This window comes from Chelon labrosus (assembly GCF_963514085.1).
Source record: "Chelon labrosus genome assembly, chromosome: 4".
NCBI classification, from domain to species: Eukaryota; Metazoa; Chordata; class Actinopteri; order Mugiliformes; family Mugilidae; genus Chelon; species Chelon labrosus.
In genome coordinates, this window is record NC_140340.1 from 634229 (window position 1) to 651962 (window position 17734).

General features: G+C 42.1%; 2 protein-coding genes across 2 annotated transcripts in view; both read right to left on the reverse strand.

Moving 5' to 3' along the window:
- LOC311486859 (E3 ubiquitin-protein ligase TRIM35-like) overlaps positions 1-17734 on the reverse strand; it is a gene marked incomplete at both ends in the record, with an annotated part of 117544 nt that overhangs the window by 95804 nt on the left and 4006 nt on the right. The window lies entirely within an intron of this gene.
- Positions 2304-5658, reverse strand: LOC311487420 (nuclear factor 7, brain-like). Its single transcript, XM_084543687.1, has 2 exons — positions 5249-5658; positions 2304-5140 (listed from the first exon to the last, which is right to left on the reverse strand). Exon 2 carries the CDS (start codon positions 5121-5123, stop codon positions 3969-3971), a length of 1155 nt encoding a protein of 384 aa, XP_084399813.1. The 5' UTR covers positions 5124-5140; positions 5249-5658; the 3' UTR covers positions 2304-3968.

Consider the following 17734-nt stretch of genomic DNA (forward strand, 5'->3'; position numbering starts at 1 on the left):
AGCTCCTTGACCTTAGAGAAACTAACGTTGAATGATGGACGCTATAAGTTACACTAGTACTGACACTCTCATGACTGTTGTCTGATCTCTAGGAAAACTTTGACGTTCCTCCCTGGAATCTACCCTCAGCCCTGAACTCTGACATCTTTACTGAGATCACATCAGAGAATCCTTTAGCAGTCCTTCAGGCTCTGATAAAGTGTTGATGTTCACTCTGCTCGCTTCATGCTGCTGTGATTTTATTGTTTTAGATAAGATAGTATAGATGTAGATGTTGTTGGACTTTGTTGCCCCAACCTGTTTTAAAAGCATCTGTCCACAGGAAGCTTCTCTGAAACCTGGAGTCTCTGGACATTAATGGATCATCAGAGAACTAGGTCCAGGTGCAGGTTCAGGAGAGTATCAGAGCATAACCAGACTCTAGTCATGTGACCTTCAGGTGGACTCCACCCCCAGATGTTCCTGATAAAAACCTAACCTTCTTCACCATCATGTAGAGCTGAACACTTGTAGGAAACGCCTTCTAGAGACACAACAAGTCTACATGAGTTTGATTTGTCTTGTTCTTTAATTTAAACCACGACCTTGAAGAAGCTTCACGTTCAAGTTTCCTTCCTTATTTTACATGGTAACACTTTACTGATGCCTCCTAGTGTCAGTTATTATAAAGACGTGCTCCTACTTTAACAGACACTAGTCAACTCTTTATGTATTGTTAATTCATTCATATATTCTAAAAGATTTAGTGTTTGTTAGTGAACTATATTATGATAAACATTTATTAAACATAACTACCTCAATTAATTATGAATCGCAGTAAGAATACATCTGTATGAACCTTTTTTTGAACCTATTAACTCACACAGTAACTATTAGTACGTGATGTATAAATGTACATTTAAATAGTTTATTAATCATTTATTAAATTATTCTCTGCTTCTGAATTTAGAGCTACTGATAACACAGATAATAACTGCATTTATGAACTACTTACTAATGTCCTAACTATTACATATAAACTGTTTTCCCCATCAAATGTCGGGGCAGATGGTGGGTGTACAAAGTCCACTGTATGTTGTATGAAGTTTTAATAAAAATGTTTAGTTTTCATATTTAAATGTCTCTTTTCTTTCTTTTTGTTGTTTATTGCTCATGTTTGACAGCCAGGTTTAACCAACGTGAGGCCTGAATCCTTTTTATTCCATTTGTTTTTTGTCTCAATGCATTTAACATCCTGTGAGTTTGTCTCTCTCTATAAATAAAGTTTGATAAAGTGATTGAGTCAGTAAATTTCCTTTTGATATACATTCAGCATTGACATATCCAGTAAAATCCATAAATGGTCACTGATAGAACATCTAGTCTGCATTTTTTGCTCTAAATGTCTTTTCTGAGCTGCTCACATGAACACACTCATACTTCATATCCAGGCCGACGCTGCAGCACCTAATGCGTTGGTAGTTCATGGAATCTGATGGAGCGTGGCAGGACGAAGTGTCTGGCTTTTAGAGTCAGTGGAGGAGGACTGACTGACTGAGTGAAGGGGGGTGAGGGGGCGGGGGGGCTCATACTGCAAGTAATGTAGAGTAAAAAATGGAGGAATTCCTGGGGCAAAGTCACACATCACGGCGCCTGGCTGAGGAGGAAGTTAGAAATTCTACTTTAGCCAGACATCCACTTTCATTTGGAGCCCATCAACGTCTTCTTCAATACCCATTACCAGCGATGACACGAGGGAGGAGAGGAGAGAGGTTAGGGATCAATGGTCTGATTAGACGGAGGGAGACAGACTCTCTAACACGTCCTAAAGACTTAGAGGAGAATTCTGGGCATCTGATGAAAGAGACTAAATATGAGACGGAACATTTTAGTGGAGGACCGAGTTAAAACACTTTCCACTTCAGTGTAAAACGTTTTTTGACTGAATGCAGCTGGACGTACTGACAAGCACCTCTGAACTATTTCAGGCATGCAGAATATTTTCAGCTCATTTCTCTGTCACCTGAAGATGTTCATTTGCAGCTAAAGCTAAAAAACATTTCTTTGAGGAGGGGGGATGGTAGCAGCATCAGTAGCAGCATCAGCAGCAGCAGCTCGGAGGCCGTGGTTTCAATCATCCTCCCATCAGATCCCGTCCAGCCTCGTGCTGGAAAGAAGAATGTTGTTCCATCTTGAAGCTTTCAGTGCGGCGATACACTCTCTTGGCTGAGTGAGATCGATTGTCTCGCTGTGTATTTAAGCCGCGCTGGATCAATACGGGGGATTTAGAGGGGCTTGTTTTTACGGTGCAAACATGTGGTTGATGTGAAGTGAAGCGAGTCCTGAGAATATAAAAACCACACAGAGTCAAAAAGATGCCTTGTATTCACCGTGTGATGAATGAACACATAAAAAAAAATGGAATGAGGAACATGGGTGACCTCTTTAATGACCTTTGAAGAAATCGGTTTTATGTTTAGTATCACAAGGAACATGTTTTTTCTCCATGTAAAACCAATCAGTCTGGAGGAGACAGAAAACAACCAGCAACTACTGGTCTGAAGCTACTTTACTGGTTAAAGCAAATAAATCAACTAGTTTTAAATGTAGTGAGGCTCAGGGAACAGAATCAGTTCATTCTGGAGGGAGGTGATCTATAACATTATGGTCGTCCTGTCTGAGAAGATTCCACTGAACTAGATCTCACTCATAAACTCTGACTGTTCTACAGGAAACTACAAGTTGAGGTCTCTGGACGAAAACTGAGGCTGCAGCTGGAGAAAGGATCAAGAATGTGAAACAATTTATGTCAATGGAGAGAAGAACATGAACAGAGATGATTAAAGGTGATGAGATCCTTCAGGATCATCTACAGTTCTGTAAAAATAGGACTTAAAAAATCAGAGGATTTTCCTGAAAGAAGACAAAGAGAACCCAAGAAACCCAAGAAACAGAAATATTATACAACTGTATTTATTTATTCAAGATAATTAATCATTTGTTCATATCACTGAGTTGTTAAAGTCAGTGAAGATTTTGTATCGATCCAATACCAAGTAAATACAGGGTCAGTATCGCTGATACCGATACCGATATTTTTTAATAATTAAGGTAGATGCATCGTCAGTCTGAATCAATCTAAATCTGAATGAACCTTAATGACCTTTAAGTGTTTTTGTTATTTGCCTTTTGGAATATTAATCAATAAAAATCCAGTACAGAAATTGGGCAAAGTTTATAAGAAAATAGGAAATAAAATTATCACAATAAAAGTTTTGGTTCAGAAACAACACAAAATGATGACTTGAGTACAAATGAAAACAAATTATTTTTTCAATTAAAGTGTTCAGAAACTACAATTCTAAAACTTAATCTCTCCTTTCATTGCACTTATTTGTTTATGTAAGAAAAAAAAATGATTGCTCCACAACAATTATAATAAAAAATGTAAAACAAATGATTTTTAGTAGCATGTATGTTTAAACCAACACAGTCAGGTTACAGCCTCTTTAATGAAACAAGAGACAAACTGAAACTGAAGAATCAATCTCATTACATTGGTATCAATATTATTGATATCTGGATCGACCCGCCCACCACTACTGTGAAGCCTTGTTTCCAGTATCTGCTGTGACCTCCTTGTCACTAAATGTTTCTGGTAACTGCTGATCAGTGGTCTACAGCAGCTTGGAGGAATTTTAGCCCATTCCTCAGAACAGAACCACTTCAGTTCTGAGATGTTGGTGGGTTTCCTCACATCAACTGCTTGCTTCAGGTCCTTTTATAAAGAAAGTTATCATCTCTAGCTTCAGCACGTCTTAAACTCTAAACACAATGATCTACTTCCACCACCAGATATTAAATGTGTTTTCATTGGTTGCAGTGACGTACTGACCCAACACCATGACGACAAAACTACAATTTATATGATCACTGACATTGATTAGTTGTTACAGCCCAATACACATTTATAATCATAATGTTTATCTCTAACTGATCTGATTCACTGGTAATATCTTCACTGGGATTTGATCCATGAGTAAAATGAATGGAAACATCTTCTCAGTGAAAGTGTGTCTGAAGGTGTGTATGTGTTTGTTAGTATCAAGATCAGAGAACGACAGATTTCCTCTGTTCCAGTCCAGATTCACTCTGATCCTCTGGAGCTTTTTCTTTACTGAGAGATCAGTGGAAGGAGTTGATGGTGAACATGTTGAGTATTTACCCTTAAAGAACCTTATTCCCCACAATCCTGACTCTATGGCTCCCTTCTTCTGGACAGACTCTGCTAACACACCCAGTAACCATCCTGTGTTTTCTCCACCCTCAACATCCCAGCTGTGAGTCCCTGAGTTAAAGCCCTCAGAGCCCAGGACAGAACAGACAAGATCAAACCTCTCTGGATTATCAGGAAGATGTTTTTCATCTCCTCCTCTCACACTGGTCAGATCTTCAGACAGGATCAGTTCTGGATGAGCGGTGTTTGGATCCAGAATGACAGGAGTGTAGGAGACCATGTCCTTCATGTTGTTCCAGATGTTGAAGGTCAGGTTGCCCAGATGTTTGGCCTGGTCTATCAGAGCTCCTGAGGGCAGCTGTGGATCATCCAGCAGGGGGCAGCGCTGGACTCTTTCCACTGCAGCCTTGTAGTTGTTCAGGAATGAGACGTCTTCAGCTCTCAGCTCCTCCTCTGTGGCTCTGACTGTGTCTGAAAGAGCTGCTATCTCTCTGCTCAGAGTCTCCATCTTCTCCTTCATCATCTGACTCTTCTGCTCCTCCTCCTCCCTCAGTGCAGCCATCCTGGCCTCCTCTTCCTCTGTTAGAAACTGGTGAAGCTTCTTGAACTGCTCCTTAATCTGCCTCTCTGTGTGTCGGGCCTGGACCTTGATGTGTTTTTCTGTTTCATTAAACTTCACTTTAACTTGTTCACAAACCTTTAACTTCTCCTTTAAGGGCTCCAGAGTTTCCTGAAGGTTCTTCTTGTGCTGTCGTGCAGCTTCATTAACGGGCCTGAAACTGTGGTTGGAGTGTATTTCTGAATCTCTGCAGACGACACATACTGGCTGCTGATGGTCCAGACAGAAGAGTTTGAGTTTCTCAGAGTGCAGACTGCAGAGATCGTCCACCTCTGATCTGGAAGCCATTTAGTCTCTGAGTGAAGCTGAAACACAGCAGACACAAAGTCCAGTCAGTCATGGCTCTCCTCCATCTTCTACTAACTTCCCTGAAACTTCCTTTGACTTTGAGTCCTGTTTTTGGTCAAACTCACCTTCAGTGTGTGGAGAGTCAGCAGCTTGAAGCAGCAGTGTTGTAGTTTTCCACTTTTCTCTCCTGTAGCTGGACTCACTCAGAGGAAGGTGTTAGTTTGGTCTGAAGGTGAATCTGATTGTCTGTGTCTCTCTGTAGTCTCACACAATAATAAACTGTTTCCTGGTTTGTCTCAGGTAAATCAGGTGAGGGGGCGGAGCTCTACCAGATCTCCTCTGATAAATGTAGTTGGACCTGTTAGTCAGGGGAGTGTTTGAGTCTAGATGTTTTTATCTTACAGGGAGTGTCAGTTAAAGGTATTTAAGTTGTGGAGTGAGTTGCCCTACTCTGTTTATGTGTATATTGATAGAAATAGAGCTGCTTCAAAGTCGTTGAGTTTTTTCTACATTTCTTCCTAAAAATTACTCAAATCATTTTCACACAAGTCCTGAAAGTAGACAAAGAGAACCTAATCAATACATGGATCAGTAACTAGTGTGCTGTTTAATAAATGAATCATGTGTTCATATCATGTCCTCCTTGTCTCCAGTATCTGCTGTGACCTCCTTGTCACTAAATGTTTCTGGTAACTGCTGATCAGTGGTCTACAGCATCTTGGAGGAATTTTAGCCCATTCCTCAGAACAGAACCACTTCAGTTCTGAGATGTTGGTGGGTTTCCTCACATCAACTGCTTGCTTCAGGTCCAACAACAACATTTCTATTGGATTATGGTCAGGACTTTGACTTGGCCGTTCCTAAACATTCATCTTGTTCTTCTTTAACCGTTCTTTTGTAGAACCACTTGTGTTCTTGGGCTCGTTGTCTTGCTGCATGACCCAGTTTCTCTTCACATTCAGCTCATGGACAGATGTCCTGACATTTTCTTTTAGAGTTCACTGGTAGAATTCAGAATTCATTGGTCCATCAATGAGGACAAGCTATCAAGGGATGAGCCCTGAGAGTGAAGGGGTGTGATAACAGAGGTATGTATGTGTCTTATTTATTTATTTCTGTATTATATTTACCTCTTGAGCAGGAGAGATGGCTAAGGAGAGTTTCATTCCCTTTATAAGACAGTGAAAACCATGTGAGAGGTTCTAGTGATGACTGGAAGTCGTCTTGAACAGATTTGATCTGGTTCTTTTGTTCCTTCCTCATGATTTTGTGCCATGTTGTGATTCTCTAAGGCCTCTCTCATTTCCCTACAACATGCACATACATGCACAAGAGGAACCATAATTGTTTTTCCTTGTGACCTGAACAGAAAGGGGTTCTGCTGCATGTTAATTTGGCCCCCCGGGACAACATTGGTGATGGTGGCGGTGATGGAGGAGCGTGATGCAATCAGAGAGGGTGATATAGAAGCGCCGACACACCGAGAATCCAATTCTTATTCTAATGTTGTAATAAGAGGGGAGGAGAGGACGCTCATCAGCCGATCATTCTGTCTCCAGAGGCTGTTGACACTCTCGTTCGCACACAAATGAATCCTCACTCGCTGACTAACCACATAAACACATACAAGCTTTCATGCAGCTCAGCAGCAGATGTTTTCGATGCCCCATTACCCGGCCCAATTTTATTTATTTTTAGTAACTAATCGAGTCAAGCTAAATGATGATTTAGGTGTGTTCACATCTATTCCCTGGAGCCTGGGTCTGTATACCAGTGATAAATTAAAATGCAGAAAGCTTGGACGGCTGCACCACACTGAGCCACGTCGGTGGTGTTTGCTTTTACACACGACACCAACAGAATCTGTTCAGAACATCTGGGCTTTGGGGCATCGATATCACGGCTCCACGTGGCTCCGCCCTCAGACCGTACTGATCAGAGTCTGGCTCCAAACTCACAAGATGGCGCCGCCCGTATCCCCGGGAAAATATAGTTAGTTTGGGCAATGACAGGAAGTGGAGACATTTGGTCCATATTTATATACAGACTATGTCTCCAGACTACATTAAATCCAGTCGACTCTAGGGGAAGACAAGGAAAGACTTTAGGAGGATTCCTGTGATAGACTGGAGATCTGTCCAGGGTGGACCCCGCCTCTCACAGCTGGGATAGGCTCCAGCCTCCCCAAGACGTTTCACAGGACAGGTGGTTACAGAAGATGAATGAATGAATGACAGTGTATGGGGGGGAGGGAGAAGATGAGAAGTGGAGATGATGGAATAGGAAAAAGGTTATTTTTAAAGGAGAACACAAGTTCTGATGAAAATCGGGGGAGAGCACGCTAATAGAGACCAGAGGATGGAATTACATTCCAACATAAAAAGGCCACAGGGAATTAAAACCTTCAAAGGTTTTAAAACCTTTACGGAGGAGATCTGTGACTGCGCCAGGTGCTGCAGGTGCCTCGGCTGCTATGTGCAGTGAGCGTCCTGGGAGTCACCTGGAAAAAAGAAACACACGGCCAATACAAGTGTCATCCTGCCGTTCCGGCGTCTCTCTGGCGTCCCTCTCCCATGCTAGCTCTTTCACGCTTTTTTTCTCACATAATAGCTCGGTGCCAAGTCTGAGCCTCTCTGCTCTATATGACCCATGATGCCACTCTTCGCTGCTGCTGATTGGGTAAGCGGCTGTCTATTAGGGACAAAGGATGGAACCTCCCAGGTGCAGCTACTCAATAAAAAGGTGTGTTCACAGGCTGTAGTAAAAACCACACACATGCACTAAAATTTCAACATAATAAATAATATTACAAGAACACAAGTAAAAGCATGTAATCGTAAAACTCCTTAAAATATAAAACCCATGTAAAAAAATACAATCATGCTAAAACCGTCTTCCTGCCCTACGACAAAAGACTTTAGGAAGCTACAGGAGACCAGGAAATGCATGTAGAAGTGACATTCAGCTATAAATTAAGCTGTACTCTTCTGTCCATCACCATATTAAGCCCCATAGTTCCCAACAGAAAGACTCCAGAACAACTTTACTACACAGCACATGTACAGGTGGTGATGAAGTTGAACTAGAAAATTCCCGCGGAAATTTTTGAAGTGCCGAGTGGGCTGTTGCCGGGGTTCTGTATTGAAAAAGCACACCTCAAATAGCCACAAATGTTAGCAATTAGCATGTCTTTACATGCAGTCAAGCATTAGCCGCTAATGTTAGCAATTAGCATGTCTTTACTACCATGAGCAGCTGGCACGCTGGATGCTCTTGGTAGTAAAGCATTAGCCACTAATGTTAGCAATTAGCATGTCTTTACTAAGTAGCATGTCTTTACTACCATGAGCAGCAGCTATAACAAAAAGCACAACTCAAATAGTCATTTAAGGCCTGGTTCCTACTGACAGGATGGGTGTGAGTTTGATGTCATGCAGGGTACAACAAACCAAACAGGATGAGGAGGATGCAGTAGGCCTGGCTGAGAGAGAGAGACACTGAGAAGGGTCGTCCTTTATGCTTCGCCTTCTACAAACTGAAGGACAGGTACAGGCAGCAGACCCCTCCCAGCTCCACCTGAAAGCCAGCATCAAATAAGGAAGAGAGCGAGACGGATCGTCACACCCCCACCTTTAAGAGGGGTGTCCTCACTAGGATCCCCAGACAAAGAACAGCAAATCGTGATAATTGATCGTTAATCATAATAATTTTAACAATAAAACTCATTACTCCTGCCTGAGCAATAGTTTAACAGTTCACGGCACAGTCTTACAGTTAGAAAAACATCAATATTAAACTTAACACATCCAGGCTGTAACAAGGAATCAGCGATGAAGTGAAGACCTTCAAATTGTCCTGTGAGTCCAGCTCTTCGTCTCACGTTGGACGTCACTGCAGTCTGTCTGGATCAGCTGGAGGAATACTATACGCAGACAAATAGACCTGTCAAATAATGTTATGTAACATACTTAATATAACTCTTATGAGTGTTCAACAGCTCATTATTTATTTAATTAAAAACATCATATATTAAATTACTCCAATTATATATATATACTGTCATTAATGTTGTTGCAAGCCATAAATGTTTCCTACTTTATGTGGTGGAATAATATATTTTTCAGTTTGACACAGTTTAATTTAAAAATATCTTCCCTTTAAATTGTAAAACGTCAACATTATTACTGTGATAAGCACCCGCGAGCAACGCGGCGAATTAGCCGGCGGCTAACCCCACTAGCCTCCCCAGATAGCCACTGGACGCTGTAACGGAACAGGGCCGCAACCGCAAAACGATAGAGCCGGGTCTGGCCCGCATCCGCCTCACGGACTCGTTCCTGAGTCCAAACGCACATCGGGCCGAAGCCGTTTCTGGTCTGTTTTTAGGGGTTGTTGCGGATATGTGCCAGCGCCGATCCAGCACCGCCTGATCATCCCGTTACAGATGCGTAACGGGTGCGTGAAACGATTCCGCCTACCGGAGCTGTGCCGGATGTGTTACGATTCCGCTTAAATCACCACTGGATTGTCCTTTTGCCTTATTTTCGGCAGGTTTCAGTTGGAGCAATGCGTATAGGCTATAGCTGAAATAAATCGTTTTAATGATTAAAACGCATAGCCTACTAAAACAACGTGAACAAAGTTAACAAACACAGAGTTAATGACCACGAATTCATAGATTTAATTATAAAAAACGAACAACAAAGTCATGAACAAAGTCAACAATTAACACAGAGAACAACAAACACAGAATTAATGGATAAAAAAAAAAACGCACAGGCTATTAACACAACGTGAAAAACAAAACAAAACATGCACTTAAACAAAATCACTCGGTGGGTGCTGTGGCAGCTGTTGCTGCTCCTGCTGCTGACGCCCTCCTCGATCCTGTCCGCCGACCAGATGTCCGAGACCAAAACCGGGAACATAATCCCAAAATTTTGGAAAAAACGGGGACATTTTTAGTTTGACTGTCAATCTGATTGAAATACATACAAGTTTTATCTTCAAAACACAGGGACATAGGTAGTTTTTTCTGTATTTTCCCGGAGGCAACCAAAAACGGGGACTGGTCATCCTAAACTAAGACCACCTTTTAAAATTCAGCACATTAGCGCAAATATATGTCATGATATTAAAAAGTTGATTCGGTTATCCTATAATTGGGTCTATTCTGTGCAACACTCATGCTAGCCTATTTGTATAGCGCAGTAGCGCTATAGATGCGGCTTTAATATCAAACGGCTAACACAGACTCGTGGTGCGCAAATAACAGCCTGTAACTGCTATCTACAAAGCAAACAGCATTTCACTTGCACGTTTAAGTAATAGTAAATTAGAATAAACACATACAAATAGATGTACATAATAAACACATAGAACACATAAAAACTTACGTGTGCATAGCTGGTCAGATAATCTGCGTTGACAGCTTGGTTTGATGATATTTTTTTTATTATTTTTTGGCGCTTCTGGCTGAAGTCCGTAGTACGGATGTGGGCCGTATCTGCAAGACGACAGTCAAGCGAGACCCAACGTTCACTTGGCACTTTGGGCGCTGTTGTAAAACGGACCTAAAACGGAGCTCAAACGGACCTGTGCTGTAACGGACCTTATAGCATCACAAAATGTACTGTATAGTTTTTAAACACTGATTGCTCAGCTTAATGACAATGCATTTATCTCATGCTAATTGACAAAAATGCCGAAAATAAGGCAAAAGGACAATCCAGTGGTGATTTAAGCGGAATCGTAACACATCCGGCACAGCTCCGGTAGGCGGAATCGTTTCACACTCCCGTTACGCATCTGTAACGGGATGATCAGGCGGTGCTGGATCGGCGCTGGCACATATCCGCAACAACCCCTAAAAACAGACCAGAAACGGCTTCGGCTCGATGTGCATTTGGACTCAGGAACGAGTCCGTGAGGCGGATGCGGGCCAGACCCGGCTCTATCGTTTTGCGGTTGCGGCTCTATTCCGTTACAGCGTCCAGTGGCTATCTGTCTCTGTCAAAACAGTGTTGGCTCAAATCCGTTTTGCAGATATGGGCCAGAGCAGTTTTTAGCCCTTTTTTAAATGCAATCGGCTCAGATATGTATCACAGATTCGGGCCACACCAGTGTAGCCTATGTGAAAACAGTATCGGCTCAGATTCATATTGCAGATCTGGACCAAATCAGTGTCAGATACAGCTAACGTCTTTCGGTAACCTATGGGAAAAGTGATCTGGGCCAGATCTGTAAAATGATATAAATACTGAACTGATGGCAGTTAGAATGTTTAAGCTGAAACCTCTATCTGGCACGGATCTGGTTCACAATCAGAAAACGTCTCTAAACTAGAAACGGAGGCAAGGGGCTTAAAACGGATCCGGGCCAAATGTAATGGCTATCTGGGTCCGCATTAGCTCACGGCTAACCACCGCGGCTAATTCGTGTTTAACTCCCGCGGGTCTGCGGTTAAATCCCGGTTAGCTAGCGGTTAGCTAGCGGTTAGCTCGAGGCTAACTCCGCGGTTGAGTCCGCGGCGTTAAGGTAGCGGCTAGCTAGCTCCGTTAGCTCCGCTAGCTCGCTAACATACATGAGCTATGGTGGACGGCTAGTCGTTAGCGTCTGTTAGCAGTTTAGCTATTCACTGACCTAATAAGATGAAGGAAACGGGTCAGGGATGTTGTGTCAGGAGTTTCAGCAAAGCAGCCAGATATAATTTGTGTTTAAAATAAAGAAAAAAGGTCAAACATGACTGAGAAGTTGTCATTCAGTCAATGAGAAGAGCAATAGCTAAGAGGCCCAGCAGCTGTGTGAAAGCACCAAGGGAGACAGGGATGGTTTGGGGGGTTTTAATGTTTTGGCAGATCCTGTTTTCCACTGGGAGCTTAAATAGTGGCTAGCGCTGACGCGCTAGCTGCTCTGCTTTCTCTGTCTGTCATTTTACACACGCAGATTCAAATTAAGTGCTAAGAACTACTAAAATGGCTGCCTAATGTTAGCATTAGGTTAATGCATGTCTTTAATTTTTAGTGGCAAGAAATTAGTGGCTAGCTATTCGCTAACATGCTAATGGTGCCACTAATGCTACCACCAATTTCTACCACTAAAAATTAGCATTAGCCGCTAATGGTAACAATTAACATGACGCGCTAGCCACTAATTTTAACATTGGTTTAGTGTTAGCATGTCTTTTAAGCCACTAAAAATTAAATACATGCTAATTGCTAACATGCTAATTGCTAATATGCTATTCGCTAACATGCTAATGCTGCCACTAATGCTACCACCAATTTCTTGCCACTAAAAAGTAGCATTAGCCGCTAATGGTAACAATTAACATGACGCGCTAGCCACTAATTTTAACATTGGTTTAGTGTTAGCATGTCTTTTAAGCCACTAAAAATTAAATACATGCTAATTGCTAACATGCTAATTGCTAATATGCTATTCGCTAACATGCTAATGCTGCCACTAATGCTACCACCAATTTCTTGCCACTAAAAAGTAGCATTAGCCGCTAATGTTAGCAATTAACATGACGCGCTAGCCAATGACAGACAGACACCTGTCATTGTTCAACTTAGGTGCCAAAAGCCAAAATGGCTGCCCCACATACCAGTTACTTATGTCAGTTGGAAGTTTCCCGCCTCTTTCTGTGGAGACCCTCCTCTTCTGCTGCGTGTGAGCGTGTGTATGCCCGTTGGGGCCTTGTTGTCACGGTTACCAGTTTGAATTTCAGTTAGAAGATGGCTAGAGGGAGAGAAAATGCTGAAACAAACCTCCTCGAACAGGAAGGCCTTGTGGCCAAACCGTGTTTCCAATCATTGAACCGACTTCACTTTGGGCATCTTGAGTCTTTCCTGAACGTCTAGATATGCAGTTTGTGGGTAAAATGAAGAAATGTGAGCTATAAAGAGCGATTCAAAGAAAGGATTGCTTCTGCTTTGCTCCAGAAATTTAACATGGCAGTCTATGAAGCTGTGGATGGGTGTTGCTGGCGCATCTTTGCGTCTCACGCCAAAACTATAAGACTTTACAGCTTTAGCAGACGAATTTGAGCGAGAAGACAAATTTTCCTACGTTTCTATGTATAAATTATGTCTGAGGTGTGAAATTTGTGGCCACGGGAGCAGTTTCTGTTTTATTTTTTGCCTATTTTCTTCTCTCCTCCTCACTCTACCTGCCACTCTAGCACCAACATTCCGCGCAATACACACCCATTATAAACCGTGAAATTTGAGTAAAAACCTACACAACTCTGAGGCTTCATAGTTTAAAAACGGTAAAAGTTGTCGATAAGTGAAGTGAATCGCTGAAGAGAAGGCAAGAGTACCTACGTTTTAAAATTTAAATGGAGTCTCTCGGTGAAAGTATGCCAGAGCAGTTCATTGTTGAAAATGTCTGTTGATTTTTTTTTTTTTTCGGGCTTCTCCATTCATTTCAATGGGAAATTTCTCGCGGTTTTTCGCGAATAAATTCGCGAAAAACTCGTCAATCCCTTATAAAAGTAATAGCACGGGATTCGGGATCAAAACACACGTTTTGATATATCATGTGTTGGGGTCCTCTCGCCGGTTCGGGCCGCATTAATCGGCGAAAAAGGGCGGAAAATGAATAAGTAAAAATAAAACTGCAAAGAAACACGCAGAAGATCAATAGTGGCCTCGTGCCTATGGCACGAGGCCACTCCTCCCATAGCTTGCTATGGGAGGAGTGGCCTCGTGTCATAGGCACTCGGCACTAATTAAACATCCAGTCTGAGGAGGTGATGTGTTTGTTTATGTCTGTGTCATTATTACAGTTTTCTTTAAAGTGTGTTCAGTATCCAGAAAACACAGACACCAACATCCAAGCGCCGCCTCAAGGCAGGAACTCAGACACCGTCTGCGCATCGATTATCATTTAATTAAATGTGCATTATCTGGTGCCGTATTTACATAGGAGCACACACACACTTACACAGAGGGTTAAACAGCTTCGGGGAAAGGTCACATTTAATTACATCCAGTACAGATCCCTCTCTGAGCCCTGAAACAATTACAAGTTAATGGAGGAAGTCACAGAGAGAGGCTTTCTGAACGACTCTGGAATAATAACAAGTCAGGACTCAGTCTCTTACTGCATCTCTGTGTTGGTTGAGTTTGTAGATACATAATCCACATATATATCATGTGTGTGAGGGGGAGGAATTTTCTCTGAACTTCCTTTCCTTGTTTGTTAGAAACTATCACAGTTAAGCTTTGTTTGGAGCTTCAGGTTCCATGTGTGTCCTTTCAAAGAACAGAAACCCCTGTATGTGAGCTCCATGCTGCCTCCGGTACAGGTCGTCTCTTCAGCCCAGTCTCCTTTTATTCTTCCCTCTAATCACACACAATTACCCAATTAGGCCCAATCACTCCCACAGACCAACACCCTCCACGTAATGAGCCCATCATCAGAGTCCACTCGTTCTGAGTCGCAGCCCCACGCTGGGATTTTCCTGCATTCATTCCAAGCATGACATCTCCACAAGTCTGAGAGCTTTGGAATTCAGACACCGTGCCTGGATGGAGTGCCTCAGGCAAGGTTGAACTAAATGTGAAGTTTTAAAAGTTTAGAATTCAAAAAGTATTAACTGAAGTGTGACGATGCAGACTGCAGCAGAGCTTCTCTCAATGTGGACGTTTCCTTCACCTCGTGGTCACTGATCCATGACCTGGTCTGAAGGGGGCACACCTGAACGGCCATGTTCCGTCTTCTTTGTATTTTATCTCAATGTTAAAGGATCAAGATGGTCATATTTTAGATGTTTTTCACATTTCAGTAAAGAAATACTAAACGTAAAAAAAATAAATAATTAAACAAATCTTTTAGTTTTGAGTTTTGAATATTTTCTGTGAGCCTGTTTGGTTTCTTTGTGTTTCTGTTTGTTTTGTTGTTTCTTGTCCTGCTCACTTCCTGTCTGTGTTTTATCTCTTTGATTGTAATATTGGTTTCTAACTGTGTCTCCTCCCTCATTAGTTTCATCTGTATCTCATTAACCTTTCAGCCCATGTCCTTATACACTGCCTTGTCAAAATAAAAGTCACCACCTGGATTTAACTCATCAAACAGGTAGGAGCCTCCTATTGGATAATTACTGCATGGGTGATTATCTTTCAGCTGACAACAAGTTATTTAAGCCCAACTGATGCAATGAGTAGCTTCTCATTTCTTCAACAACCATGTCTAAAGACACATCCTGTGGTCGTGGAGAAGATGTTAGTCTGTTTGAGAAGGGTCAAATTATTGGCATGCATCAAGCAGAGAAAACATCTAAGGAGATTGTAGAAACTACTAAAACTGGGTTAAGAACTGTCCGAGGCATTATTAAAAACTGGAAGGATAGTGGAGAAGCATCAGGGTAAGAAGAGAGGCAGATGAAGTGATGCACCCATCATGCCTAGTGTCTACTGTACAAGCCTGTGGGGGCAGTGCTATGATCTGGGGTTGCTGCAGTTGCTCAGGTCTAGGTTCAGCAACATTATGTGTCCAAAGAATGAGGTCAGCTGACTACCTGAATATACTGAATGACCAGGTTATTCCATCAATGGATCATATTCCAAGATGACAATGCCAGGATTCATGGGGCTCAGATTGTGAAAGAGTGGTTCAGGGAGCATGAGACATCATGTTCACACATGGATTGGCCACCACAGAGTCCAGACCTGAACCCCATTGAGAATCTTTGGGATGTGCTGGAGAAGGCTTTGTGCAGTGGTCAGACTCTCCCATCATCAATACAAGATCTTGGTGGAAAATGAATGAAACACTGGATGGAAATAAATCTGGTGACACTGCAGAAGGAAATAATGCTTTTTGTTATAATGTGATCAGACACATTCTACAAGTGAGACATATCCACTGGCAGCTCATTCTCCTGCCAGGAAACTTAAACTCTTTTTAGTTCATCGTGAATTTATCTCATTAAAAACCTCCAGAAACTCTCCTGCACTTGAATCTGTGCTAACAAACATTTTTAAGACCGACTCTAAAAGCTCATTGGAGATACTGCAGGACATGGACGCTGTAACCTAAGCCGGTACGAGCCATTTATACTTGTGCATTCATCAGACTGACTCACTCTGTAACAATGCCACCCAAACAAGTCACTCTCTACAATGGTGACTGAAGACAAGTCAGCCAAATGTTTGTATCTCTGAACCTCTTCAGTTAACCTTTCCTCCATGTGTTCCATCTTTATTGATCCAAAACAATCAATTAGAATTTGAGATGGAGAAGCAGCTGGAAATACTAAAGATGAAACAGGTTATTACCAAGTGGACCAATCACAGCTCTTGTGGTCTGCGTTGTAGTTATATTTCTGGGGAGGTGAACGTCAGGATATGGAGTTGGGGTTGGCGCTGTCTCCGTAACTTCTGTATCAACTTAACACAAAAGTCTAAACTGCCTATAAGGCACCAAACTACCCATAATGCAACACTGTCCATGCAAGATTGTAGTTCCAAATCCAGAGCAGCTAATTTCTCTCCAGAGAACTGTCAGCAGTTTATCTGTGAGTGTGCACAGGCTACAACCCACCAGTGGTGACTGATATAGGTTTCCATCTCTGCTGCAGCCTGAACAGCTCAGCGTGTCCATATGTAGATAAAAGGAGTCAGAGAGGTGAAGTGTTCTGCTGCCGCTGCACAGAGAGCCAGGCCAGCGGAGATCAAGAGTACGTCTCTAGTGGCACTTCACACCATTTATCTCTGCTCCTATGTTTCCTTTCTGCTCTGAAATGTATGTCCTGGAAAATGTTGGTACATCCGTCCTTAAAGAGACTCCACCGAATGAAGGAGTTGAACTAAATGTTGAGCTGGAAGAAGACACAGGTTTGTTAAAAAGTAAAACTGACATTTGTCCCAAAAAAGAAATTAAGAAAGAAGACTTAAGAAAATACATGCATGCAGAGTTTAATTGTCTGTATATGATATTGTAAATGTGCAGAACAGTCTTCAGCACAGATGTAGAACAGGATTCATTCACACATTCACATCCAAATGCTCCATTTTTCTTGATTTCGTGGTAACTGCTTAACACATGATTTCAAAAACCCCACCAGCTGAACAGCAGTGTAGTTCCATGAGTTAAATAAAGTAAATCAGATCAGACGGCTCCTCATCACTCTGTTGAACATACATGCATCTAACGCTTTGTGCAACAGTCACATTTACAGGTTATTTACCTTTGGATGACAAAGCTGCAGCCTCTAAATCTGGTTTCATAAATATGAACAGTTGGATCATTTCAGAGGTTTAGACTGTTTTATTTCAACCTGCTGTAGTTTCCATGAATATATCCCTGGATGGAGTTCTGTCATGTACTAACGATTCATAAAACGGTTGATGAGAAAAGCACAGTGGCCCATGTTCTTAGACACAGAAGTTTTTTTTTCATATCATTGTGTAGATGAACACCGATACTGGATGACAGATCTGCGTTGACCTACACTGACCTCGGCTTGTTCCTCTGCTGGAGGAAGACGTCCAGATCAAGGCAGCAGAGAAGAGGATTACCTTTATTCCCCTGTCACAGTCACACTTTGGAGATGAAGCTAAAGCTTTTGGCCATGATGTGGTTCCCTCCATCCCCAGGAG